General features: G+C 50.7%; 10 protein-coding genes across 10 annotated transcripts; 6 read left to right on the top strand and 4 right to left on the bottom strand.

Annotated features, from left to right (window-relative positions):
* Positions 1–713: 713 nt before the first annotated feature.
* CORC01_01729 (uncharacterized protein) lies at positions 714–2,369 on the top strand (the record flags this gene model as incomplete). Its single annotated transcript, XM_022613383.1, has 2 exons — positions 714–875; positions 933–2,369. The coding sequence occupies 2 exons, from the start codon at positions 714–716 to the stop codon at positions 2,367–2,369; spliced, it is 1,599 nt and encodes a 532-aa protein (XP_022480109.1).
* A 2,547-nt stretch (positions 2,370–4,916) lies between these two features.
* On the bottom strand, positions 4,917–6,069 carry CORC01_01728 (uncharacterized protein; the record flags this gene model as incomplete). Its single annotated transcript, XM_022613382.1, has 2 exons — positions 4,917–5,066; positions 5,170–6,069. The coding sequence occupies 2 exons, from the start codon at positions 6,067–6,069 to the stop codon at positions 4,917–4,919; spliced, it is 1,050 nt and encodes a 349-aa protein (XP_022480108.1).
* Positions 6,070–6,997: 928 nt separating this feature from the next.
* On the bottom strand, positions 6,998–7,579 carry CORC01_01727 (uncharacterized protein; the record flags this gene model as incomplete). The annotated part of the gene is made up of 1 exon (XM_022613381.1): positions 6,998–7,579. One exon carries the CDS (start codon positions 7,577–7,579, stop codon positions 6,998–7,000), a length of 582 nt encoding a protein of 193 aa, XP_022480107.1.
* Positions 7,580–8,226: 647 nt separating this feature from the next.
* CORC01_01726 (uncharacterized protein) lies at positions 8,227–10,942 on the top strand (the record flags this gene model as incomplete). The annotated part of the gene is made up of 9 exons (XM_022613380.1): positions 8,227–8,645; positions 8,749–8,771; positions 8,868–8,904; positions 8,963–9,123; positions 9,175–9,257; positions 9,378–10,133; positions 10,203–10,502; positions 10,565–10,699; positions 10,760–10,942. 9 exons carry the CDS (start codon positions 8,227–8,229, stop codon positions 10,940–10,942), a joined length of 2,097 nt encoding a protein of 698 aa, XP_022480106.1.
* A 571-nt stretch (positions 10,943–11,513) lies between these two features.
* CORC01_01725 (short chain dehydrogenase) lies at positions 11,514–12,293 on the top strand (the record flags this gene model as incomplete). Its single annotated transcript, XM_022613379.1, has 1 exon — positions 11,514–12,293. One exon carries the CDS (start codon positions 11,514–11,516, stop codon positions 12,291–12,293), a length of 780 nt encoding a protein of 259 aa, XP_022480105.1.
* Positions 12,294–13,836: 1,543 nt separating this feature from the next.
* On the top strand, positions 13,837–15,912 carry CORC01_01724 (H+ symporter family protein; the record flags this gene model as incomplete). The annotated part of the gene is made up of 4 exons (XM_022613378.1): positions 13,837–14,058; positions 14,130–14,342; positions 14,652–14,807; positions 14,914–15,912. The coding sequence occupies 4 exons, from the start codon at positions 13,837–13,839 to the stop codon at positions 15,910–15,912; spliced, it is 1,590 nt and encodes a 529-aa protein (XP_022480104.1).
* Positions 15,913–16,263: 351 nt separating this feature from the next.
* Positions 16,264–17,555, top strand: CORC01_01723 (subtilase; the record flags this gene model as incomplete). The annotated part of the gene is made up of 4 exons (XM_022613377.1): positions 16,264–16,301; positions 16,593–16,773; positions 17,171–17,291; positions 17,356–17,555. 4 exons carry the CDS (start codon positions 16,264–16,266, stop codon positions 17,553–17,555), a joined length of 540 nt encoding a protein of 179 aa, XP_022480103.1.
* A 624-nt stretch (positions 17,556–18,179) lies between these two features.
* On the bottom strand, positions 18,180–18,569 carry CORC01_01722 (cupin domain-containing protein; the record flags this gene model as incomplete). Its single annotated transcript, XM_022613376.1, has 1 exon — positions 18,180–18,569. One exon carries the CDS (start codon positions 18,567–18,569, stop codon positions 18,180–18,182), a length of 390 nt encoding a protein of 129 aa, XP_022480102.1.
* An 817-nt stretch (positions 18,570–19,386) lies between these two features.
* CORC01_01721 (amidohydrolase) lies at positions 19,387–20,941 on the bottom strand (the record flags this gene model as incomplete). The annotated part of the gene is made up of 2 exons (XM_022613375.1): positions 19,387–20,477; positions 20,530–20,941. The coding sequence occupies 2 exons, from the start codon at positions 20,939–20,941 to the stop codon at positions 19,387–19,389; spliced, it is 1,503 nt and encodes a 500-aa protein (XP_022480101.1).
* Positions 20,942–22,779: 1,838 nt separating this feature from the next.
* Positions 22,780–23,460, top strand: CORC01_01720 (uncharacterized protein; the record flags this gene model as incomplete). The annotated part of the gene is made up of 1 exon (XM_022613374.1): positions 22,780–23,460. The coding sequence occupies one exon, from the start codon at positions 22,780–22,782 to the stop codon at positions 23,458–23,460; it is 681 nt and encodes a 226-aa protein (XP_022480100.1).
* Positions 23,461–24,622: the final 1,162 nt, after the last annotated feature.

Genomic DNA, 24,622 nt, shown 5'->3' with positions numbered 1-24,622 from the left:
CAGTCCCGGGCCAGTTGACACCATGTCATCTTTACTTGGTGCAAAGTTAATCCTCAGCCTCTGCGTGGGGGGCATCGAATTCCCAGTCCGTCCTCTCTTCCCACCTTCAACTTTGAAGATTCCGCCGAGGTCTGTCCAGCCAAGGCCGCACTAGGTCATAAAGGTCACGGTAGTGTACCATTTTATGCACGGCTACGCTCACCGCAGGCGGACTTCTTCCCATCCCCAACATCCCGACCCCACTACCCGAAGGTGCATGTGGGTAGCTGTCGGTTTGAGGGGAATTAGTGCCATTTCCGTCCCGTCTCTCCACGCGTTCCAGTCGTGCCAACCTATAAACTTGCTTAGCGCGGTGATGGTTTGAGGGGGAACGGGTAGGACCCCATGGGGGGGATCCTCTCACACCCACCTATCTGAAGCAATTATTGGACGATATGGGTATGGGTTTGACGCACCTCGTACGGTCAATGTTGCCCATGACGAACTCGGCTCGAGCTTTTCGCCGAACATCTGAGCGGCCTACGACGCGGGCGGCGATACGACAATAATCGGGGTCTACATAGGTATAAGATGGTTGGATATCGCCGCCCATCTTGGCTGGATGTATAGATGGACCATCAAGAGCGAAGCTGGCTGTCTCTTCTTGACCTCCTGTGAAGATTTAGTCAGCCGTTCATCAAGTAGAGCTTGCCGTCAGAGAGCTTGAAATCACCATGGACACCGCATCAAAGACCGGAGACGGTGTGTCTCAGCTTGAACGTCGCAACACCGAAGATATCGAACAGCTCAAGCACCAGGGCCAGAACATTGCCAGAGGCGCTGATCGCGCCGCGAACCTTATCGGTGATCAGCAAATCGAGGTCACTGAGGAAGATGTAAGGCGCCCTTACTTTTGAGTTCTCTCGCATGGCAGCTGACTCAACCACTTTCAGAACAAACGCATCCGCCGAAAGACCGACAAGCGAATCCTCTCGATCCTCATCTGGGTCTACTTTCTCCAGATCCTCGACAAGTCCGTCCTCGGCTATGGCGCCATTCACGGCCTAAGAACAGACTGCAACTTGACCGGAAATGAATACTCCATGGTCAGCTCCATCGCCGCCATAGCCCAGCTCGCATGGCAGCCCTTTTCCTCATGGCTCATCGTCAAGGTGCCGCATCGCACTCTGATGGCCGTCTTGGTCTTGGGTTGGGGTATCGCGCAGGTCTGCATGGCTGCATGCCACAACTACGCCGGTCTCTTGGCAACGCGCTTCCTTCTGGGCTTGTTCGAGGCCGGGTGCCTCCCGCTCTTCTCCGTCATCACGTCTCAGTGGTACCGTCGCGCCGAGCAGCCCATGCGCGTGGCATTCTGGTACGGCACAAACGGTCTCGCAACCATGTTCGCCGCCTCCGTCTCTTACGGCCTGGGTCAGATCAGCGGGTCCATCCACTCGTGGCAGATCCTCTTCATCTTTGTCGGCCTGATCACGGTCCTCTCCGCGCCCGTGGTCTGGTTCGTCCTCGACAGCGATATCCCCTCGGCACGCTTCCTCACCGAGCACGAGAAGCTGCAGGCCATCGAACGCCTTCGAGCCAACCAGACCGGCACAGGAGGTAACGAGTTCAAGTGGGGCCAGGTTTGGGAAGCTCTCTACGAGCCCAAGAGCTGGCTCTTTGTCGGTATGGCTGTGTGCCTCAACGTCACCGCCGCTGTGACGAACACCTTTGGCCCCATTGTCATTTCCGGCTTCGGCTTCGACAGCATGAAGAGCTCTCTGCTTAACATTCCGTTCGGTTTCGTCCAGCTCGTCGTCATCTTCCCAGCGTCCTACCTCGCTCACCGATTCCGCATCAAGTCGGCCTTCCTCGCAGCGATCCTCGCCCCTGTGCTCGCCGGGGCGGTTATGCTCTATGTCCTTCCCAGGAACAGCATCCCACCTCTCCTCGCGGCGTACTACATGCTTGCATTCCTCTTCGGTGGAAACCCTCTCATCGTCTCTTGGATGATTTCCAACATTGCCGGTACCACAAAAAAGTCCGTCATCATGTCCTTGTACAATGCGGGGTCGTCTGCCGGCAACATTATCGGGCCGCTCCTCTTCGACGCCAAAGATGCTCCCGAGTACAAGCCTGGTCTTACCAAGGTCATGGGTATCACCTGTGCTTTGCTCGCCGTCATTGGTCTGCAGGTTATCAACCTCTTCATCTCCAATAAGATGCAGGAGCGCAAGAGAGTCGCCAACGGCAAGCCGAGAAAGATTCAGGATCTGAGTATGGAGCACCACTATGTCAGCGCACAGAATGATGCGGCCGGTGCACAGCTGGGAGACAATGCCTTCTTGGACTTGACTGACCGCCAGAATGATGAGTTTGTGTATGTCTACTAAGACAAAATATTGTAGCCATAGTCCTTTGAGCGTTTAATGAGATACCTGAAAGTTGATGTTTGAAAAATATGTTTCCATTTTGATTGTAGTGTCTCGATTATCCCAAATGCTTCTAATCCGTGTTAATCACAATGATAGATAACCTGAAGCTTCGAAAGGTAAGATTGGTATTACGAAACCTGATGCAATCTCTCTGCAACATAGCTCACATGCCAGACACCACCTTTACCCAAAATCCACAGCTCACTATCACTCAGCGCCATGTTCACGGCCAGGTTGCTACCTCCATCCACACGAATAATGCCATATGCTAGCCCGGAAACAAGGTCAATAACATCCACACCGTTGCCAGCTCCAACAAAGCTCCACCTGTTTCTAGAAACTCGAATCTCATCGTAGAAATACGACATTGGGTTGTTCGAGAAGCTGAGGCTTTTCTAAGCCTTCTTAGCATATACCAAAAAAGTGCTAAGGCGTCCAATCCCCGAGTCATGATGTTATTAAGCTTGCAAGGTTGCATTTGTGACTATGTAAAGTCGCTCTGTATCAGTGCCATCAACAAGCCGGACTTACGCCGAGCCGACCTGCTCCGCATCGAACAAACATGTCGGTTGATCCGGTAGTCGTTCTGCCGGTTTTTGGCTCTGATCGACAGAACTCCGACTTGCCTGAATACGGCAGTTCCGAATAAAAGGGGATTTCCATTCTATATTTCAAAGCGAGAATAGCCACGATCAGCCGATTTGCGGAAAAACGCAAGGCAGTCACGCGGCTGTATTCATAAACCGGGTAGATACATCGAGATGGTCCGCATGACAACCTTCTAACGCTCAGTCTCCTGAAGGTGGAGAAGTACTGCAGGGGCCAGAGCCTACGGCAGCATGCAAGAAGAATTGTATCAAAAGTCTTTTTTCTATCCTCCAGTCGCTAACTGATTCTTTGTCGCTTTTAGTTTATTGAATAATTGTATAGGCTCTCATCAGTTTATTCTAACTAAGCGACGCTCTAATAAGGAAGATGGGTGGCTTTAATAGTGGGCATTTGCTTGACAACTACTAGCTGCCTATTGTGGATTTAAGGTTCAATTTTTACAAAGTCTCAAGTATATAGAGCCCTCGCTTATTTATTTAGCCTTCATGATTCAGTTGATTAAAACCCGACGAGACTGTTAACAGGCAGGTCATAAGAACGGTCTTAGAAAGGCTCTTACCCTCTTGTCACCGTATTATCAGACTTATGATACATTTCTTCTTGCTGGCTGTCGTAGGAGCTGCCCATCAAGCTCGTCTCCGAACCAGACCTTAGGACAGAGTATTCCCGATGATAGTAAAATATCAATAGAGATGACCAACCACAATGAAATGGAATTGTCAAATCTTTTACTCTTGAGGGATTCAAAAGGCGACACCGGAGGCATCCATGGAGAGTTCAAATAGCTCCATCTTTAGAAATGGCTGTAAACCGCGAAAATTTGCAGAAAACGGCCTCGAGCTCCTAGACAAGAGACTTGGAGGGGCCGATATGCACTACATTCCCTCTTGAGCGATTTTCTCCAGCATGGAAGCGACCTCTTGAGTTTGCGAAGAAGGTTCCTGTTCTTAGCGAGCTCGGTTCAAGGATGAGTGGTGTAAAGCATGGTCAGATAAGGCGGGTGCCACGTCGGAAGATTTGAACTGCGAGTTAGGTCGGTTTTTCAGTCATGATCTTCTTCTATCCAATTCTATTCTGCGTTGATTTTGAATCTAGGTTCATCCGGTTAAGTTGAAATTTTCCGTCTCGACTAGCAAGGGTGTTCCCCGTAGCACCGGAACCTCGCTAACATGGAAAGGTTGACGTAGTCTGAGAAGTCATCGCCAGTGTTTATAAGTTGATTTTGAAACTCTGAATACTGAAGGTTGTCAGTGGGAACCGGAATCTTAAGAGAATACGTCATTTCCGAAAACTGAAAAGAAGGCTGGCTTTATTGCCGAGGTTGTGTGAAAGAAGATCTGTTGGCTTTGGCACGTTTACTGAACTTTGCCAAATGGCAGAGATCAAGGTGAATAAGCCGATCTAACGAAAATTGTGAGAGGGTTGAGAGACGATCGAACATATTGGAGCGGATAGAAGGAGCCCAAGGTTCCAACAAGACTTTAAGGCTTCATAGCCTATTGTCAGTTGATCAGGAAGCCTGGCATAGTAATCAATTGACTTTAATCCAAAATCTACATGTAAATTCTTCCGGTATGATCTTCACATTTTACAGCTCCAAATCTAACGTCCAAGGTAAGTCACAAGTCAATCGTTACAGTTGCAACTGTAAGGCCCAGGGTGGGTCATTGGTGAGGCAGGTTTCTGGATTCTTCACTGCAGTGCTGTTCTAGTTTTCAGCAGAGTGTTTCTGTAGGAGTCACCACCGAAAACTGTGTAGCATACTGTTAAAAAGAAGAATTTTCGTACGGTACTAAGTAGTAAGCCAACTACACTGCCCTATCATTTCTAGTTCTGATCTTCTATTCCTTTGCTCCCCACCTGCGTCAAGTCATAAGTTGTTCGAACGTTCAATCATCAATGGCTTGCGTTTCCAGGCGGACAAACGGCCGAATTTGGTAACACATCGGTGCCTCCTGAACCATCAAAGTAGCAGATACCATCGTCATTCTTGCAAGTAACGCCTGGACCAGGGCAGCACCATCCGTATGCAAACCACTCGTAGTTCTGTAGGCCCATTGGTTAGCACATGGCTCTGGAGAGAGGGCGGCCAAGGACGACTAATTTCTAGAGCGTTCCTTTGCATCAGTAGTGGTACAGTTTTACTTACATAGCATGGAACGGGGGATGGCACAGCACTACTTGAAGCGGGCGGGTTGATGTTCGTTGCCGTCACAACTTCCAAAATAGATGACCCTGATGTTGTACCAACAGCCGGTGTGACTAGCGGAAGCGACTTGGTTGGCGTTGGCGGAAGGGAGCTAGAGCTAGATCCCGTGCTCGTTCTTGTGGTTCCCGCACCACCTGCACCGCCTGCACCTCCATCTCCACCTCCACCTCCGCCGCCGCCTTTGCCGCTGCCTCCATCACCGCCTCCGCCACCACCTCCATTGCCACCTCCGCTGCCACCGGGAGGCGCAGCAGCCCCACCGCCATCTATGGGACTAGGAACTGGGGTGGTGGGGTTTTTACTGGCATTGAAGGTGGGGGTAGAACGCCCTGTGATACTTGAATGTATGCCGGAGGTGGGTGTTGACGATGGACGCGTGCTGAAGCTGAGGCTGGAGTGAGACGAGGAGGAACCGTGGGAGCTGCTAGCCTTGGAACTTGAAGATGGGGGCGCGCGTGAGCTACTGCTCATACTAGAAGAAGAGGCAGTGCTGAACCCGGAAGACTTTGAGCTTCTGCTTGAAGTTTTGCTAGGGCTTGACGAGCGGCTACTTGAACGGCGGGTGCTTGTTCTCTTCTTCGTCTTGTGCTTGCTCGTAGTGTTGCTGGAGAAAAGAGTTGAAAACGTGCTTGGCCCCGTCGAGTAAAACCCTGGCGGAGGGGTTATCGTGGGATGCAAAGACCCTGTTGGATACGGAGGAGGGCTATAGTGCGGTGGTGTGGTATGAGGGTAAAGCTCGGCTCTCTCAAGCAACTCACGAGCGGCCGCTGCTCCATTATGGTGCTGGGCCTGAACTGAGAGTGTCAAAGCGAACGTTGTGAAAAGAGTGGAAATGTGCATTTTGGAATGATAATCGCCAACAAGTGAGTGAGTGAGTGACCAGGACCCAAACGAGTGTGTGAGTCTAGTGTGCCGAGCTAACATGAATCACTTGAGAGAAGGGCTTACTCTTTTCTTTTGTACGCTTACAACGTATCATTGACACCTTCCATAATAGGATGATTCACGCAGGGCTGAGATGCCAATTGAGTATGCAAATCCACCAAAACCCACATAGGTGGCTCTGTATCAAGACATCTTCCTTGGACGGAGCGATCATGACGGCAGAGCCCCTGGTTACGGAGTCCTCGGTTCGTATTCCTCGCCGACGGGACGAGTCCGCTTCCCGCTTTACACTTCCACCGCTTCCATGTTGTCCGCGGCCCGCCGACAGCTACGGCCTAAATCCGGATAGCATTGGATAACATTGCGTCTAAAATCAACCCGATGAACCGCCGCAACGCTGTGTGGAGCCACGTGCCTGACAGGAGGAGCTAGCTCGAGTCAGAAGCTTTGAAACTGTATCTTAAAACTGACGCGATAAGTTAGAGCCATGACCCATTTTACCCCTATCTCGCAACTAGCAGGAAGGCTGCGCAGAGTATGTGGATATAGCTGCCCCTCCAATCAATCTAAATGTCCAAGCGCATTTGGGCCACGCGGCCATGATCCGAACAATTCACTGGCTAGGAACTTCAACAAGTGTCCGTCGCTGGATCTTAGTGCTCACCGAAATAAATCATCATTAAATTTGGATGCTTCATCCACGTGGAAACAATTTCGACACCAATTTGTACAAACCTCGACTGATCTCTAGCACACACACTAAGGAAACACTGAAATTTGGACAGGCGTTAGCCCGTTCGCCTTGCTACTTCTCTATTCTTTTGCCTATGTCGTCATCATAGGTCCATGCTCATGCTAAGATAAATAGACAGCGCCTAATAATTTATGTGCCCCATGTGGTAATGAACTCTCGTAAAATAGCCTCAATACCCCGGTACAAGGTTTCCCTTTTCATTTGGATAGGAACACAGTCCTCATTTGACAAATTCTCGTTCACTTCGTCCGCGAGGTTATCGGAGACAATGTGCAGGTAACCAAATTGGATACCCTCATCCAAAGCTGCCTTTGCCATGTGTCCTGATTCACAGTCAACCCAGGAAGACGTCTTTTGCCATTGCCGTAACCATTCCTTGGTCTCGCATAATGGTGACGGAACGGAAACATGGCTCCCCCGTACTGCCAAATCAGAGACTTTTGCGGCTTCTCGTATAGGGTCCTTCCAAGAAATGCGGCTTCCATCCATGAATGATTCGTTTCCAGTAGCAATCCACTCGTTAGCGGCAAAGCCCTTTGCCATCGACCCGACCTTGCCGATGTAGAGAACACACTGGAGCTTTGATATTTGTCGTAGCACACGGACCAGGGAACCTGCTGCCTCACCCCAGAGTCCCTCTCTGCATCCTAGTAGTGTAATGCTTTTGCCTTGGGCAGACCTATAGGTGCACGTGCCATGCAAAAAGATCATCCAGAGTCCGGGAACGAGTTGAGTCAGGTTGTGAACTTCGCCGAAGATGACGACGTCTGTTGATCCAAGTTCCTGGAGATTTGATTGTCGGAGGACATCCACGGTTTCCGAAACTGTCGGGAGAATTCGTTCAACTTTGACATTTCTATTTTCGAATCTTAGGTACGTCGCTACCACGCTGCTGTAATGTTGAACAAAGACTGGACAGGGAAAGCAATGAAGCTCTATGGTTGAATCATTGATGATGGCTGCTGTCGGGCGTTGAAAGTTGAAAGGTTTGGGCGGCTTTTCAGTTTCCCACACAGATCTTGTCGCAGGGGGTTTTCTCCGGAGTGAGCCGGTGACTCGAATCGTCTGCAATCCAGTCCGTTGGATATCTTGATGAAGCCTTTGATAGACGTACGTCCGCAGGGATTCACCCATTGTATGCTCTTCCGGGCTATGGGTGAAGATCTCCATTGCGTTCGCTGCCAGGGTGATATGTTGAAATGGCGATTGAGCCCTTTTTACAATGAGTCCACGAATGCCTTGAACATGCCAAGTCGCTTCCCAGTGAACGATCTCTGATTCAAATGGAACAGCAAAGCCCGACACCTGGGCGTCTAAAAAACCAAGCAACCTCACGGGCGCCGTCAATTTCCAATTCTATGAACGAGAAGAGTAATCCTGCAGCCGTACGGCCGAATCATCAATCTCAGAATGATGCCGACTTGCTGGACTCATATCACGAAGCCTCCGTCAGCCCAGAACACAGTACGACTCATGGCGTATTCCAGCATGATGCCAACGATGGCGCTCTCATTGGGGAGACAAACTCCGCTCGCAGCATTACGAACAAACCAGGAGATATAGCTCCCGACTTTACCGGCAATCTAGACGATCCTCATAACTCGACAACAAGCAACGCCTACATTGGTTATTCAGACGTAGACAGTGGCCTTTCAATCCTAGAGCTGAATACAACCGACCAGACAAACATTTCTATCATTCCGAATCAGTCGGGAGTTGTTCGATTCGCAAAGGCACAGGAGCCAGAGCACAGGCAATATCACTCTATCGCCCTCAGGTAAGTCCTGTGCAAAAGTTTCTGGTGGGATGCTAGGCTTCATGTCCCACCAAATTATACGTTGAATATTGCGGCATGGTGCTGACAGGATCTCCACATGTAGGCCTCCAGATGGAGAAGGTAACCGTAAGATAGTAGAGAAATGGATGACGCAGGAGGAGCTTCTCGGTTTCAAGGCAAGAGCAACCTGCTCAGTTATGCTCACTATGTTCTAAATGTAAGCTGTCAAGATTGATAATCAGAGCGGTCCAACAGCCATGTAAGTCATTCAAAGCCCTGATATGGAGCCGGAATGCCTCTCCTGCTGACTCCCAAAGATTCTTGCTGCGCGTAACTGAAATTCTCAAAACGGACGAGAGTTTTCGGGATAAACTAGCCACCACGTTCGCCATGGATAGCTTCTTTCTCACAAACACAGCTTACGACTCCAACGGGTTCTTTCTCGAGAAGACCAGCCAGGAGACTAGCAAGGCGCCAGGTGAGATGGTTTTCATTCCAATGAAGCCCTTCTAACATGACATTTCTCCAGCGACTGCCTACGGCTGCCGCTTCTTGGTCAAGGAACTTTCATTGGTTCCAGACCCAGACAAACTCGAAAAAATCCAGGACTTTGTGCATACGACAATCTTTCGAGAGTCTAGATCAGCTAATGAGTCACCGAAGCAAGCTACGCCCAGCTCCGGCGACATCATATCCTTAGATGATGACTCAGTTGACACCCTCATCAAGTAGCTTGAAGATCAAATCGAGAAGTTGAAACCACGCTTGGAGATACCTCCCCTGCCGAGGCAAAAGCCTGAGCCCACTGCGGAGACATGGTCAAATCCTACGGGCTTCAGGGATGCTCTCGACTTTTGGCTTCGAACGGAATTAGAGAGAGTAGTTTGGGCACGTCAAAACCAGCAGGGGCAGCATGAGGATGAACGACCTTCGAGGAAGGATCTGTATCAGTTGATCACCGCCATTCTTCATCGCAGCTATCATGACTTGGGCTGCATAGGCGAAGTCGAGAAGGGGCAGATAATCAAGTCAAGCACTACCCAGGTAGCAAAAGTCTCTGACGTCAAGGGAAAAAACGAAGCCCCCGAAATGCCCAGTAGCATGTGGAGAAGGACGATCGGACCGATCAGAGACAGAAATGCACCACCACTCGATGCTGAAAAAGGCCGCCTGCCAGTTCACACGGAGCCCGGTATCACTCCCAGCAAGAAAGCCCGGCCCTCGAAACGAAACTATCATTGGCTTTTCCTGTCATTCTGGACTGTTTTTCTTCGCCCGAATGAAGATGCTACAGTCAATGGGCGTAGCTCTACCCAGTCCAAAGAGGTAATTCCTTGCTTCGACAACGCATCTGGGAGCCGGATGAAAGAAAGGATGAAGGCGATTCTCCTCGAACAGTACCCTCGAAGCATACTGCCCCAAGTCATTGAAGAAATTGTCCACATGTATGATGATGCTCTTTGGGGATTCCGAACGCCAGTCCGCGACGTTGAAAAGGAAAGAACCTAGACTCTTGATTGGGCTTCTGCAAATTGCTAACCATGTTTGATACAATAGCTGCGCGGTCAACATGTACCCGAAAGGAACCCAATTAAAGACGATGCAAGAGAAAAGGACGAGAGCGTTCGACGCCGGCAGAACTATTTTGACATGCATGGACTATCGCGCCACCTCATCCACTCCCAGGAAACGTTGTCTGCCGCGGAAACGACATTGAAGGCGAATCTCGACAGCAAACAGCCAGAACTGGTCGCGAAGAGAGCTGGGGAGATATCCCGGTTCAGTGAATTGTTCATCAAGAACTTGAAGTTTCGAGCGGGTTCATTTGTGGAAAGACTCAACAATGAGACATTCCTAGTAGGCAGCCTCCGACGAGGGTGTGCAGTTGCCTACGTTCTCTTGGCTAACACGACGTCAAGGCCCTGCACATCAATAACTTGAAGCAACTTGAAAAAGTTGAAGAGCTCCTGATAGAGAACAAAATGGATGGCAAAGATGTGACGAAAGCTGTTGGCTATGCGTCGGTCTTGTTCCTACCAGGAACATTCATCAGTGTAAGTTACCTCGACCCTTTCCCAGTTTTTTTTCCGACGCCAGACTTACGAACGGAAAAGGGCTTCTTCAGCATGCCATTCTTTGACTATCAAGAATCTAGCTGGCCCAATGCTAGCCAAGTCTGGATCTGGGTCGCTGTCGCACTTCCAATGACTACTGTAGCCTTTCTCTGGCTTTACTGGAGTCGAACGAGAAGTCAGCATTCAGTATCCACGATGTCGGCAAGAAAACGGTCCATCTAGACTAGCTCGAATGTTCAAGGGGCTTCCGTTGGTTAGTGGTGTTCAGGCCGTCGTAGAAACCCAAGATTAATTGCTGCACGAAATGCTTGGTAGGATAAGGAGAGAACCAATTATCTATATCCCCACTCTTTACGGATAGTAATTATACCATTTGGGGCTTTGAGTTTCCACGTATCTTCCGACCCCTCAAAAGAGTTCGTCCGATGCCAACTCAAGACGGCAACTTACCTGTTTCATCTTGAATTACCAGGTGCTTTTGTAATTAGTATGCTTTATTTGAATCCGCTATGTATTCGGTTGACGTGTTTGGCCAGACCTGTCATTATAGGGTCAAAAGAATGACGTGATTGAGTCTCACATCCTTCAATCGTCTTATAAATCATAACCCCACCGTTAACGCCTAGACCCCTCCTCGCGACTCGCGATTATTGAAATTGCGCGGGTTAAACTTTCTAGTCCACCCGCGCTATTATTCAGCTTGTCGCACTACTAAACTATAATAACTGCGGACTACTATCACATCGCTCACAGTCTTCTTAACACAAAAAGGCACTTACCCACCATCGACGATATGGCACGCATTTTCATTACAGGTTCTTCTGACGGACTGGGCGCTGTCGCTGCCCGCACACTCCTCAAGAACGGCCACCAGGTCGTCATCCACGCTCGCAATGCCCAGCGAGCTGAGGATGCAAAGCTGGCCGTGCCAGGCGCCGAGGCTGTCCTTCTCGGCGACCTCTCCAAGATCGAAGAGGTGAAGAAACTTGCCAAAGATGCCAACGAACTGGGAACCTTTGACGTCGTCATACACAACGCAGGCCTCTACCGCGGGCCCTATCGCAAGACCGACCTAGGGCTGCCAAGCTTGACCGCAGTCAATGTTTTTGCGCCATACATCCTCACGTCCTTGATCAACAAACCCAAGAGAGTGGTCTACATCTCTTCAAGCCTGCACAAGAGCGGCGACACCAGCTTCACCGATCCGACGTGGCGCGAGCGCGGCGAGGGAGGGTGGAGCGAGAACCAGGCGTACTGCGACTCGAAGTTGCACGTCACCACTTTGGCCAACGCGGTCGCTCGTCTGTGGCCGGATGTGAAGAGTAATTCGGTTGATCCTGGCTGGGTCCCGACGAAGATGGGCGGTCCCAGCGCGCCTGAAAAGGCAGAGGACGGGGTTGCGAGCTATATTCTGTTGGCGGAGGGAACGGGGGCTGGGAACGTTACTGGAAAGTACTTTAAGCCTCCTGGAAAGGAGGATACTGCCGTGCCATTTACCAAGGATGAGCAGAGACAGGACCAGCTGCTGAAGCTGCTTGAGAAGGAAACGGGGATCAAGCTCCCTGTTGAATAAAATATAGTCAATCTATGCCATTTTCTGAGTAATGAGAAGTTGAGGCCATTTCTGGTTTAAGAGGACAGCTGACCGAGGAGGATGCTTTTGGCTCGATGTGACCCAAGAATCTGACAGCTATCAATCTGACTTGCCCCTGCGCGTCTAGACCCTCTTATTGTTGGAGAGCTTCCAGATGCAATTGATGGTACGTGCCCTATCACTGGTCCCCTCGGCTCACCTCGGTTATCGGGATTTCCCCGTCAGCCGGCCGGTACAGGTACGGATACACGTAGTCAAGATCTCCCGGCCGCTCGTCCGAGTCCAAACGGCGGCTACGCGGCTATGTGATTGAAAAGAAACAGCTTACAGGTGGTACTGAGTAACAGTACTCCGTACCCATGCACTCAAGCAGTGAACGAGACGCGCCTGGGTAGCAGCGATTCTAGACAGGAAGGAACACCGAGGAAATCCCAGAATCCGGCAGCCAGCCCCACACGACCCCGGCATCTATGCCGATCTCGGCGCCGATGGCGCGGGCCAATTCCGAGCGATTCAAACTGGCACCTTTCTCGAATGGGAAAACATGTAGAAAGAGGTCTTGTGATCAGAGACTGAGTAGATAGTGAAGCTTATTTGAAATTCTCAACCGAATACCGGCGCAGATTCACCAGTCAGTTGTTGCGCGTACTGGCCATTGCTAGCGATCGTCCGGTCACTTTGTAAGTGGAGGCTGGCGCCGGGGCTAGAGGGAGTTAAGCTCATTCCAAGCCAATGGCGGCTGGGGTTTACCCATGGGGGCGGATCTAGTCCGCTAGAATACTTAGACTAGAGTCTTTGACAGAATCATTTGGATTCTGTGTGGCTAGCAGCGGCAATGAGAGAGCGGGAGGGAAGGGGGTGTGGGTTTGTGCTCCCCCGTGGGTGTGCTGCACGCTTGCCATTGCCGTCTTGGCCTTTTTCGATGCGATGTTCACGGTCACAGTGGGGCGCACAGTCTCTGATATCCCATCGTTCTGCTACCCAGGGTTCGTCTCATTGCAGGGTGACGACGCTCGGTTGGGGAAGCCGTCACACGGGAGGGGAATGACGCGGCGAGACTTCGGCGTATTCGAGAGCTCTCGAGAGGCTTTTGTCAGATCTTTCTGCTGGTTTCCGGGGAAGAAGAAACGTTGTTGGCTAGTGTCTTATTACAGATGAGCGAGGATACTTTCTGGCGGCTTAATTAGCGGGCTTCGTGATTGTTGTTTGTGTGCATGGATCCTCACCACCGCGCTATCCCCATGTGTTGGCCAAACTCTCCAACCCTCCCCAGACCCCCGACATGGGGGGCGGCATCCTCCCCTCCCCGGACTTGCGTCGACCCTCGTCGACCCTACATCATTTTAGGTGTTTTTGACTCATGGGTAACCCCCGCTCCTGAATTAGTGCTCGTGGTATTACGCCGTCGATGACTCTTGGGGTTCGTATAAAACCGCTGCGTCGCCGGACGAACTTTCGACTTGCTCATAGGGTCTGATCTCCAACTGTTCAGCCTGCTTTCGACTACATCCAACAGCTCATCATGGACAGTCCACACGACAAAACACGCGTCGACCCTGAGAGCCCTTCTATCGAACATCATGGGGACCAGGAGCCATGGCATGGCATGTCCGTCGGCCGCTATCTGGGGACACGCTTCACCACACTGAAGCCGCCTATGCTGAGCGCGCCGAACCCCTTGAGGCTCGTCAGGATGATCAACCGAAGGCAATGGGCCTTCTTCGCTGTCGCATTCGCTGCCTGGGTACGTCTTGGACAATATTTGAAATTCGCCATTTCATGATGTGCTTTTGCTTACGTCTGGTTTCTTCATAGACATGGGACGCCTTCGACTTCTTCACCGTCTCCCTCACCATCACCGAACTCTCCGAAACCTTTGACAAGTCCAAGACCGACATTACTTGGGGCATCACCCTGGTGCTCATGTTCCGATCCGTTGGCTCCATTCTCTTTGGCATCGCAGCAGATCGGTACGGCAGGAAGTGGCCCTTCATCGTGAACAACCTCCTCTTCATCATCCTTGAGCTGGTAAGAAAACTACTCGTCATTTCTTTACTCTTACCTTCGCTACGGTGATTGGCTTCAACTGGCGCATGCTTGCCGAGCTTGGCCGGCGCCAGACAAGCTTTCCCCTCTCCCCTTTCCTGTCTTGGTTGCACCATGGAAGAATCCCTGCTCCCCTCCACAAACCCGTTCTCCCCCTCCCTCTTAGTCTACCTTGTCTTTAGTCACCTGAATGCTAGTTTCATGCCCGGCAGTGGTGACATCCGCAGCTGTTCTTTGTTTGCGGCATTCTTTGTCTCTCTCTCTCCGTTGCTAACAGAGACTGCTTCTCAGGGAACCGGATTCTGCCAGACATATGAGCAATTCTTGGCATGCCGCGCCCTCTTTGGGGTCGCCATGGGCGGTCTGTACGGTAACGCAGCAGCAACCGCTCTCGAAGACCTCCCATCAGAGACCCGCGGAATGATGTCTGGTGTACTACAACAAGGTGTAAGTCCCGGTCCTGAAACCAAGCCAACGAACCCTGCCTCCCCCAAGCCACCAACGCTCCGCCCAACACAACAGTCACGAGACTAACCTTCACTTTGCTGATCAGTACGCCTTTGGATACTTGTTGGCTGCGGCCTTTGCCCGAGGGCTGGTAAACACTACCCCGCACGGCTGGCGCCCTCTCTTCTGGTTCGGAGCCGGTCCGCCAGTCCTCTTCATTGCGTTCCGTCTGATGCTACCCGAGACCGACACCTTTATCGAGCACAAGCGCATCCGCGAGGCGGCCGGGCGACGCGCTGAGGAAGCCGGGCACCAGAGCGTCACCTCGACCTTTTTGAAGGAGGGTAAAGTGGCTCTGCGCAGGCACTGGTTGCTCCTGACCTACCTGGTCCTCCTCATGGCCGGCTTCAACTTCATGTCGCACGGCAGCCAGGATCTCTACCCCACCATGCTGACGAACCAATTCAACTTCAACGCCGACCAAGTCACCGTCACGCAGGTTGTCGCTAACCTGGGCGCCATGCTCGGCGGTACCACGGTCGGCTACTGCAGTCAGATCTTTGGCCGCCGCTTCAGCATTTTGGTCTGCTGCATTGTCGGCGGTGCCCTGCTGTACCCCTACACCTTTGTCACCACCGAGGCCGTCATGGCCGCCGCCTTCTTTGAGCAGTTCTGCGTGCAGGGCGCCTGGGGCGTCATTCCTATCCATCTCATGGAGCTTAGTCCCGGCGCGTTCCGCACGTTTGTGGTCGGTACGTCGTACCAGCTTGGTAACCTCGTCTCGTCGGCCAGCTCGACCATTGAGTCCCGCCTCGGTGAGAACTTTCCGCTTGCGCCAAAGGGGGCTACGAAGCGTTACGACTACGGCAAGGTTATTTGCATCTTTATGGGATGCGTATTTGCCTACGTGCTTTTGTTGACTTTCATCGGTCCCGAGCACCTGCGGCGCAGCTTTGATGTGGCTGATGATTCGGACATGAGGGAGGTTGCTGGGGATGAGATGATGGAGGATGAGTGTCACAATCGCAAGGATCGAGCCGGCCACATTGCGCATAGTGATGAGGAGTTGGGGCACCAGGAGAAATCGGCCACGCACCGGGAGTAGCTCGGAACGGAAGAAAGGAGATAATGGTGGAGCTCAAATTAAGACTGAAAAGATCATGTACCAACAATTTGAACTACTTTTCCGCATAACCTTCTTTCTACCAAGATCGTGTGGAGGAGTAGTACGCTTCAATGCTACTGCGAACTAAGAATTCTACCAGGGTTCCCTTTCAACCTCGATCAGATGACTGGACGTTGAATTGCCTCATGAGAGTTACAGTTCGTTCCGTAGGTTTGCGCCTATTAGAGCTTAATTGAGACGCAATCGGGCCGGCTTGCTCAGATTTACTCCACCTGCGGGTGTCGCTTGAATCTACCGTCCGGAAGGTTTCCCGGCTTCAATCCCGGTGAAATGGATCTCGACACGGACTTTTCACCGGATTCGCCTCGGTGGCATTTGACCATACACGCATGGGGGGTAGTCTACATACATGCACTCACCATGTTCAAGGCCACATCACTGGCCCATGCTACTAGGCTCCTCATGGAAAGGCCAAGAAATTTTTAAAGCCGTTCAGCCGACTGCAAACTAATGCCTCCTGTTCCGGATGAGGACTTTGCCGATTTGAGATTAACAACATCACTGTTCCGTTGCCAAGAGCTACATCATTGAGTACGCTTCGGTATACACAGGCAACTTTCCAATCAGAATTTAGAGACCTAATTCCGAGTTTCATATAGGGATCTTGCCAAGGCTCGCCGTATTGTCGCTCCTGAGGCTTGGACGGAAACACCGTACTTGCCTTCGACTTACTACTGCTCATCCGACATTGTTGATTGGCTGGTGGTTCCCCTGAACTTTGACGTTGTTGATCCTACAAACGGTTGGAAGCTCTACCGCAACGGCACACGCAGTTTTAAGGTCGTTATACTTTTAGTCAGAAGAGGTACTTGCACCCTTGTAACTGAGCAACCTTCTCGCTCTTGGTACCGAGTACGTCTTGTTTTGTAACAATGAAAACCCCATCACAACTCCCGGAACAGATGATAAAGTTGGCCTAATTACGCTCTTTACTGCGGCAGCTGGTAAAGCCATCATTGAGATAGTCCAGGCCGGTGGTAATGTCACAACTGACTTTCTCTCAACCCCAAGTAGGTTGTTGGCCTGGAATACCCGGCAGACGTTCGACCTAATGCTTTCACCTCGTGGGGTGCTTGACATGATCTCGACATCACGCCCCGTATTGCCGTCCTCGATGGCCAAGTCAGTCGATCCGGTCTGACATTCATACCACCATACCGTCCTAACATTGACATAGATCTTCAGCACCTACCTTGACGGCACTTACGCTCTGCTCTATGGCACGTCCATGGCTACTCCATACGTAGCTGGCGTGGCTGCGCTCTTTGTGAGCGCCCAAGGTGGCCGATCGGTGCACGGTAAGTATTGTTTTCCAGCGAGATTATGGAACCGAGGATAGTAGCTGACACTTCCAACTTCCAGGCAAGGGATTTGCCAAGGCATTGTATCTACGAAATATTGCCAACGAAACCTCTTTACCCTGGTCTGACGGAACCGTCACCGATTATGGTGACCGTATTGGTGGCTCAAGTTGGCAAAGACTAACTTTTGGCAGTGTCTACTCTTTCAATCTTGATGCTTTTGTCGCCGATTTCCCGGATATCTACTCGAAGCTCAATTGAAGCAGGAAGGAGGTCCGATGGGATCTAAGTCATGATATAACTTCTGAGAGATGCGAGAACAGGAGCTGATTTATGTCAGATTTACGGGGCTGGTTGGACTGATAGCCAGCGGCCAAAACAGTTAAATTGGCCCAGCCACCACCTATATGGTAGCTGGCAGTGTGTCATACTTTGATCTACGACCCTGGTTGCACTTAGATCTATCTCAGGGCGACCTGTATCGCAATGTTCAGACTCAGGCATCGTATCATGAGTTTTGGTGGTTCGGGGAGCTCGGCAACGAGGTCTCCCCTTGGCAACGAGGGATCGATTAAACCCGGAAGTTACACGTCAATGATGCTGAATTTTTGCATGTTTGCTGAAAGCTAGCTAAAAAATCGCAAAAATAGCATGCGATTTGCTACACTTAGCCTTTTGGAAACCCCGAGGCTGCGACGTTTTCCAGACACCGTAGATCCAAGTCGCTAGGAAGGACGAGAGGCGAGAATGAATCAAGGCAGATTAATTTTCTTATGAGGGTAGAATACCGGGTGAAGATGGTTTATACTCGTCCAAATGTTAGCGACGTTTTTGACACATCATGTTTCCTAGCTCAAGTCTCCCAAAACTCACATTCTTTCAACCCTACTCCGATCGCTTTTGGTAGTCCTCATCCGTGACAGCCTCATGCCACTTCGTTTCTCCAATACCGACGACAAAATGCGTCAGGATGCTTCCATCGTCGGCCCCGTGCCAATGAGTCGTGCCCGGGGGAGCCCAAATAGTGTCTCCCGCCTTGATTCGCTTAGCCTCGCCGCCCTTGTCGCAAACCCAGCCGCTGCCAGCCAGCACTCTAATCATCTGTCCGCCGACGTGGGTGTGCCAGTGCGTCCGAGCGCACGGGGTAAATGTGACATTGGCGATGGCGGCGTTCTCGTCGCGGTTGATGAGTTCCATGTAGACATCGCCGGTAAAGGTGGCTGTTGGCTTCGCTACTGGTGTGGCCGAGGCCGGGATGACCTTTGACTCTGGCATGTTGGTGCTTTTTGGGTTGAAGGTTGGTCGATGTAGGGGAGGGGAGAGTTGATGTTAAGGGTAAGAGCATAAAGGTTTGTGCTTCAAACTGGCGGCGGATACGGCAGATATAATCACGCCATTGAGTCTCCGCTATGTTGGCACATCATGGCAAGTGGAACCGAGAAAGCATCATGCGAGGCCTTTGATCTGGTCTTCAAACACAGAACTGAAGGTAGAATGCAGCAAGGTGAACATCAAACCAGTGGCCTTATCCGGTCATAGTCGCCCACAACTGCCTCTACCCGGACGACTCGGCATCAAAGGCAACCGGCATAGGCACGGGCGCATTTAGACGCCGCGGAGATCAGTTGAAGCGGGGTTGGCTGACAACTCCCCGCTTCTTGATCGATAACTCCGTGTGGTCAAAATTATCTCCGCCGTGCTCTACCGCTCCATGAGTCAAGTCAAACCTGTGCCTGGAGCCGGACATCTGGTGGTCTTCCTCATCCAAAATCAGACTCGATCGATCGATTTGCTGCGATGGAGAAGTTTTGGTAAACACATGTATTCTTCCTAAAGGGTTTTTGAGAGACTGGAACTATACAGCCGAGACATTTCTGCCGCAAAGTACAGCTCGCTCATGAATGCTCGGAATCATCACCATCAGCAATGGTCTGGTTACAATGCAGGCAACAAGTGTTAACATAGGAATCACAGCTGGTAGCAATAGCTTAAAATCAACTCTAATAGAATATTAAGATGAAAGTGGAAAGTAACGAGAAAGCACTGGAATGTTGGGTACATGTACCCAGTTGACATGGTTGCGGTTGTTCAATTAATACGGCTCAACCATATCCTTCCGGTTCATGTAGAAGTTGTCCATGATGGTCTCCTCTGCAGCCTTCATATCGATGCCCTCTGCCTTATCATTCAACCTCTTTTGACTCTCAACCAGGTTCTTGGCAACATCCTTCCAGGCGATGTTTTGTTCTCCCAGTCCCAGGTCGATGGCCCCCTTCACCTCACTAGTGACTGACACAGGCAGCAACTTGCCATTTTCCTTCCTAATCACGCCACCCACAATGACAGCCTCTACGTCTCTCTCGCTCGAATGAAGAACCACCGCCGCGATAGGATCCTCTTCAGCAGCAGGGAGCATGGAAGGGCTGTCGGTGCTAAAAACCACCAAGTCTGCCTTGGCGCCAACGCGGATCTGGCCGACCTCGCCCGCCATGCCAATCGCCCTGGCACCGCCGATCGTGGCGAGGTTAAAGACCTGCTCCGCTGATGGTCCGACGTGGCGACTCCATTTCCCTAGTCTCCGAAGGTTCTCATGTCGCTCAGTGCGGGCGTACTGAAGGCCGAGGCGCATCTGACTGGGCATAAAGCCACTACCACAGCTGTGGCAATCAACGCCGAGACTGGAGTGTGCTTCAAAATCGGGCTGGAGGGCGACTGGTGGCCAGCCCATCTGAAGCTCTGTGTTGGGCGTCGTAGAGATGTAAACGCCGTGCTTCTTGACGAGCTCGGCGTCTCCGTCTTTGGGGAAGTTTGCGTGCGAGAGGAGGACGTCTGAGCCTAGAAGGTTATGACTGTGGAGTATTTGAACAACAGAAGGACCGTTTCCAAAAGCTAGACCAGCGGCGGCATGTGTCGTGATGACCTTGGCGTGTGCAGCGCGAAGCTCTGAGTAGAGATGCTTCATCTGGTCAGGCGATTGATAGATATTGTCCACCACAAACCCGAGCTGGACTCGACCATCTCCGTATGGCCCGCTTGTGGCTATGGACCTCCAAGTCTCGAGGACATGTGGAGAAGTGTAATCGTCCTCCGTGGAGAAGGGGTTCCAGCTAGTCGCTCTGGGTACACAGTAGCAGTATACGGCGCGAAGCCCCGAGGCCACGAGAGCCTGAATCATCGTAGGTGCTAGTTCCTAATGTCAGCATATGATTGAAATTCTGCCGAACAAGAAGCTCACGGAATTCTGGTCCCATGTTCAGACTGGAGTGATCCACAACCGTCGTTGTGCCACCGTCGATGGCTTCGAGGGCGCCGCCAAGCTCACCCCAAAAAGCGTCTTCGGCAGTGTAGAACGCGCCGCCAAAGTTTCCACGTGGTAGATACTCGAGCAGCGTATGGTTGACATGGCGACCCTTGAGTGCAGTTTGCCATACATGGTGATGCGTGCTGATGAAGCCGGGGGAAATGATCTTGCCCTCGCAGTCAAGGACTTTGACATCATCACCGCCCGTTTCGATATTTTGGCCGATTTCTGAAATCTTGTCTCCCTCAATGAGAATGTCCGACCGCTGAGGGTTCACCTTGCCGTCATCCCCGTGAATGAGAAGCACACCATTCTTCAATACAATCCTATTCGCCGAGGTAGTCATGATCTTGATTCAAGACAATAGAATTTGCGGGGAAGTAAGTGTCACTGCCGCCGCATTTTGATGTTTGGGGAATCTTGCGGCTATTTATGACCCCTCCCACCGGCTATATTTGAAAGTAATCAGGCCATGCGATCGTGGGCATGTCAAGTTCATCGCTGTTGCGCCAAGACGAGAAGCCAAATGGAAAAGATTCCCTGTGTTAGTTGCTGAGCCTCGCGCCCTATGTCCGAGTCCTCAAACGCGAAGGGCGCGGGACCCTCGGCCTGTGATGTAAACCTACCACTCGATCCCGGACATTACGGAGATTAAATTAGGATGAGGTGGAAGATCGGCTGAGTGCCCCAACTAGGTAAGTGCCAGACGTCCCCCAACTCTATAAAAGTCTCCTCTGCTACATAACAATATGGCCGACGCATGTATCTTGGTGTATATGATCAAGTACCTTAGTTTATGTGATCGTAAATAGCCCTGCTGAGGTCTCATTTAATTATCGAGTAGTGCACGACGCAACTTCCCATGCTTCTAGAACTAGAGTAGCAAGCTATAGTAAAGTCCAAGCCTGAAGTGACATTTAGTAGATATTCAAGAGATAGCAAATGATTGACACGTTCTCAGCTCCGGACAAAAGTTAAGACCACTTTTTACACCAGCTTCGAAACTGAGACATTGAGCAACGCTGATCCTCCCGTTGAATGCTTACGACATGGAGTCATCCGATTTATAACACGCCATTCACACCGCCGGCCCCTACCCTTCCCTTCGATCTGTCAAGGGACAAGGACTTCGGGAGCACCACGAGTCCTGCTCGGAGCTTTTGAAAGCAGAGCGATTATACAAGTGGTCTGTTGATTCTGAGAAAATTGAATGCTTGAATGGCCCTCTTTTATTCGACAACTTGGCGTACCATGAGTTTATAGATCCGGACACACTAAACATTGAGAAATTGTATTCAAGAGGGAATGGGCACGGTTTTTGGGAGCTGATTGAAACAGTTTATCTGTTCAGTCACAATTGAGTCATAATGTACGGACAGAGTGGGCCTGATGTTCAAAGGAACTTTGGTTCACTCTCTGGGAAAGGCGTGCTTTCTTGACAACGCATTAGGCAGTCGTGAGGAACTATCATGGAATTCATCTCGAGTTTTCAAATAACATATCTCAAGATTAAATACTGTACTACAAAGATGCATGCTTTGAATGCGGATTCTTTCGCTTTACATTGATCCCACAAGGTAGACATGCCCTCTTCTCAAGCAAGCAACTCGCCAAATGCAATGACAAATGTCAATCAGAAACAACCCATGAGCAAGTATGAATATTTGTGCAACGGTCGACCGCTGGTTGCAGTTAATATTCCGCTTGATAATCAGAGATTTGCCTGCCTACTCCAATTGGTTCCTGATTAATGCTGTCCGAATTCAAGAAGAGATCGTAAGCGCGAAAGAATCTTACGAGATAAGCTCCTAACGCAATCTCTGGGTAGACCACGTCTCGGTGGGCTAACTGTAAGTAAGCGGGGTACACTCTTCATGCATGAACGGAACTTTTGTCCAGGGCGAGACGTCAGCTCAAACGTAAGCTCAGCAGCCTATCATAGGACAATTTAAATACACAGAGGATCCTCTAATGACTATTCCAAGCTATCAGACCATCTTCCCGTGTCAATATGCATGGATAATATCTACGGATCGTGCCCAGCTGATTTGCAACAATGGAAAAGTCGCGCAGTTGCGCCAATACCAGACACTTACAAAAGGGCCCAGGATAATTGTGTTCATTCCGACTCTTTCACCCCGTCTCGTGAAATTACAGCTATACAAACATTTCTTGCTAGTCATCATGGTCACCGATGGCCTGGCAAACGCTTACCGCTCGGAGCGGCTCATATTTCGAGCCATAGAAAACAACGACGAAGACAAGAAGTTCCTGCACACCCAGATCGAGAATGATCCAGTCACCGTCGCCCTCTCCAATCCGATGGCACTAATGCCAAGAACGAGCAAGCACAGCGAGTGGATGGTTGAGGAAATGGCCAAATCTGTCCTGTCTGTGATGGTGTGCCTACCATCCGATCCTGCGAGCGACGAAAAGCTTGACGAAAAGCTTGACGAAAAGCTTGACGAAAAGCTTAACGAAAAGGTTGACGAAGCAAAGACTGGCGCGCCAAAGCCCATCGGATACCTAGCAATCGGCTGGGGTGGCATCCCTCCGGCAATGGCTCATCACCGCTCAGTCGGCCTTGGGATCGCGATAGCACCGCAGTATCAAGGAAAAGGCTATGGGGCGGAGGTCATTAATTGGGCTCTCGACTGGGCTTTTCGGTATGGGAATTACCATCGCGTTCACCTTGGCACTGTTTCCTACAATGAGCGAGCGCAGCACTTATACAAGAAGCTCGGTTTCGTGGAGGAAGGCCGCAGCCGCGAGTCGTACTGGTTTGATCGAAAGTGGCATGATATGATCAGTTATGGAATTCTGGAACACGAATGGGAGGCTATCAGAGGCACTGACTCCAAGTAGGAAGTGTACTTGTGTACAGAAGGTACATACTGAATGGATCTACCTCGCATACTGAGTTTCCAGCTAGTGGTCTTGTCTCCTCTCGTCTCGACATTACGTACAGCGAGAGAACGGCTGGCAGTGGTAATTGCCCCTGATCCTGATTTTCCGAGCTTCTCATTGAGCTTTTGAACGTGTTGGTAGTTGCTACTTTGCATGCATTAAAAGACAGCATCGAGGAGGGCCTTCGGAACAATGACCAACGCACTCCATCGCAAAGCTTTGGGAAGAGACTCGCTGCAGAGAATTAAATTCGGGATTGCGTTCCGCGTTCTTTATTTGAACTAACAAACAAAATCACACTGCAAATTTCCAAAAAGAAATCTGCATTTCATTCAAAAGAGTCGATAGAACTTTGAGGGTACATGTGGCAATGAGATTCATGAGAGATGTCCCCAAGGTGATGAATCAATGATCGAAAGCACAGTTGATGACTGATATGTTTCGCACCAAAGCTTCCACCATAAATCTCATCCAAGTATACATGGTTCTACTATTCCATCCTGCTCACAGATCGTCGCCTTTCTTGAGCAAGGAACTTCTATACCATTCACATAAATCGTCATGGTATGGTCATTATCGTCTCTCCACCCAAAGCCGGTTTTCTTTTCTGAAGATCCAAAGAGAACTGCACCCACGCAGACCGCTTGTTTCGAGGTTAAAGAAAGCCTTGCCAAATTTCGGAAGATTGATGTATTTGCGTCGGTTCCTGGACTGACCTCCCAAACAATTTGTTTGGTGGTAGTGGTCTGGTCTCTCATCCACTAGTTCCTGTTGTCGACAGGGCATCCTCCTCAGATAGGTCAGTGGTGGAACCTTTGCCAGATTCAAGCCAGAAAGGCTGGAATTGAGAAACTCATTGGCCAATCATGGCCTGCTCGACGACCGAGTGTTCTACGTCTCCAACTTTCTCACATTAGACTCATTGTAACCAAATTCAGAGGTTCTTGGGCGTGATCTTCGCTTCTGTTTTGAAAATAGTATCGTGGTTCGCCATGCATCACCGGAGCAATGTTGGAACAAATTAGCGCATCGGCTTAACACTCGGAGCCTCTTCAACTTCGAAGTACGTGTTCAGCCGAGGACATCAAGATTTGTCAAGTCTCAGCGTGGCATATGGATT

Source organism: Colletotrichum orchidophilum (assembly GCF_001831195.1).
Source record: "Colletotrichum orchidophilum strain IMI 309357 chromosome Unknown Scaffold_9.1, whole genome shotgun sequence".
NCBI lineage: Eukaryota > Fungi > Ascomycota > Sordariomycetes > Glomerellales > Glomerellaceae > Colletotrichum > Colletotrichum orchidophilum.
The sequence above is the reverse complement of the archived record's forward strand: the minus strand, read 5'-3'. Positions and strand labels throughout refer to the sequence as shown.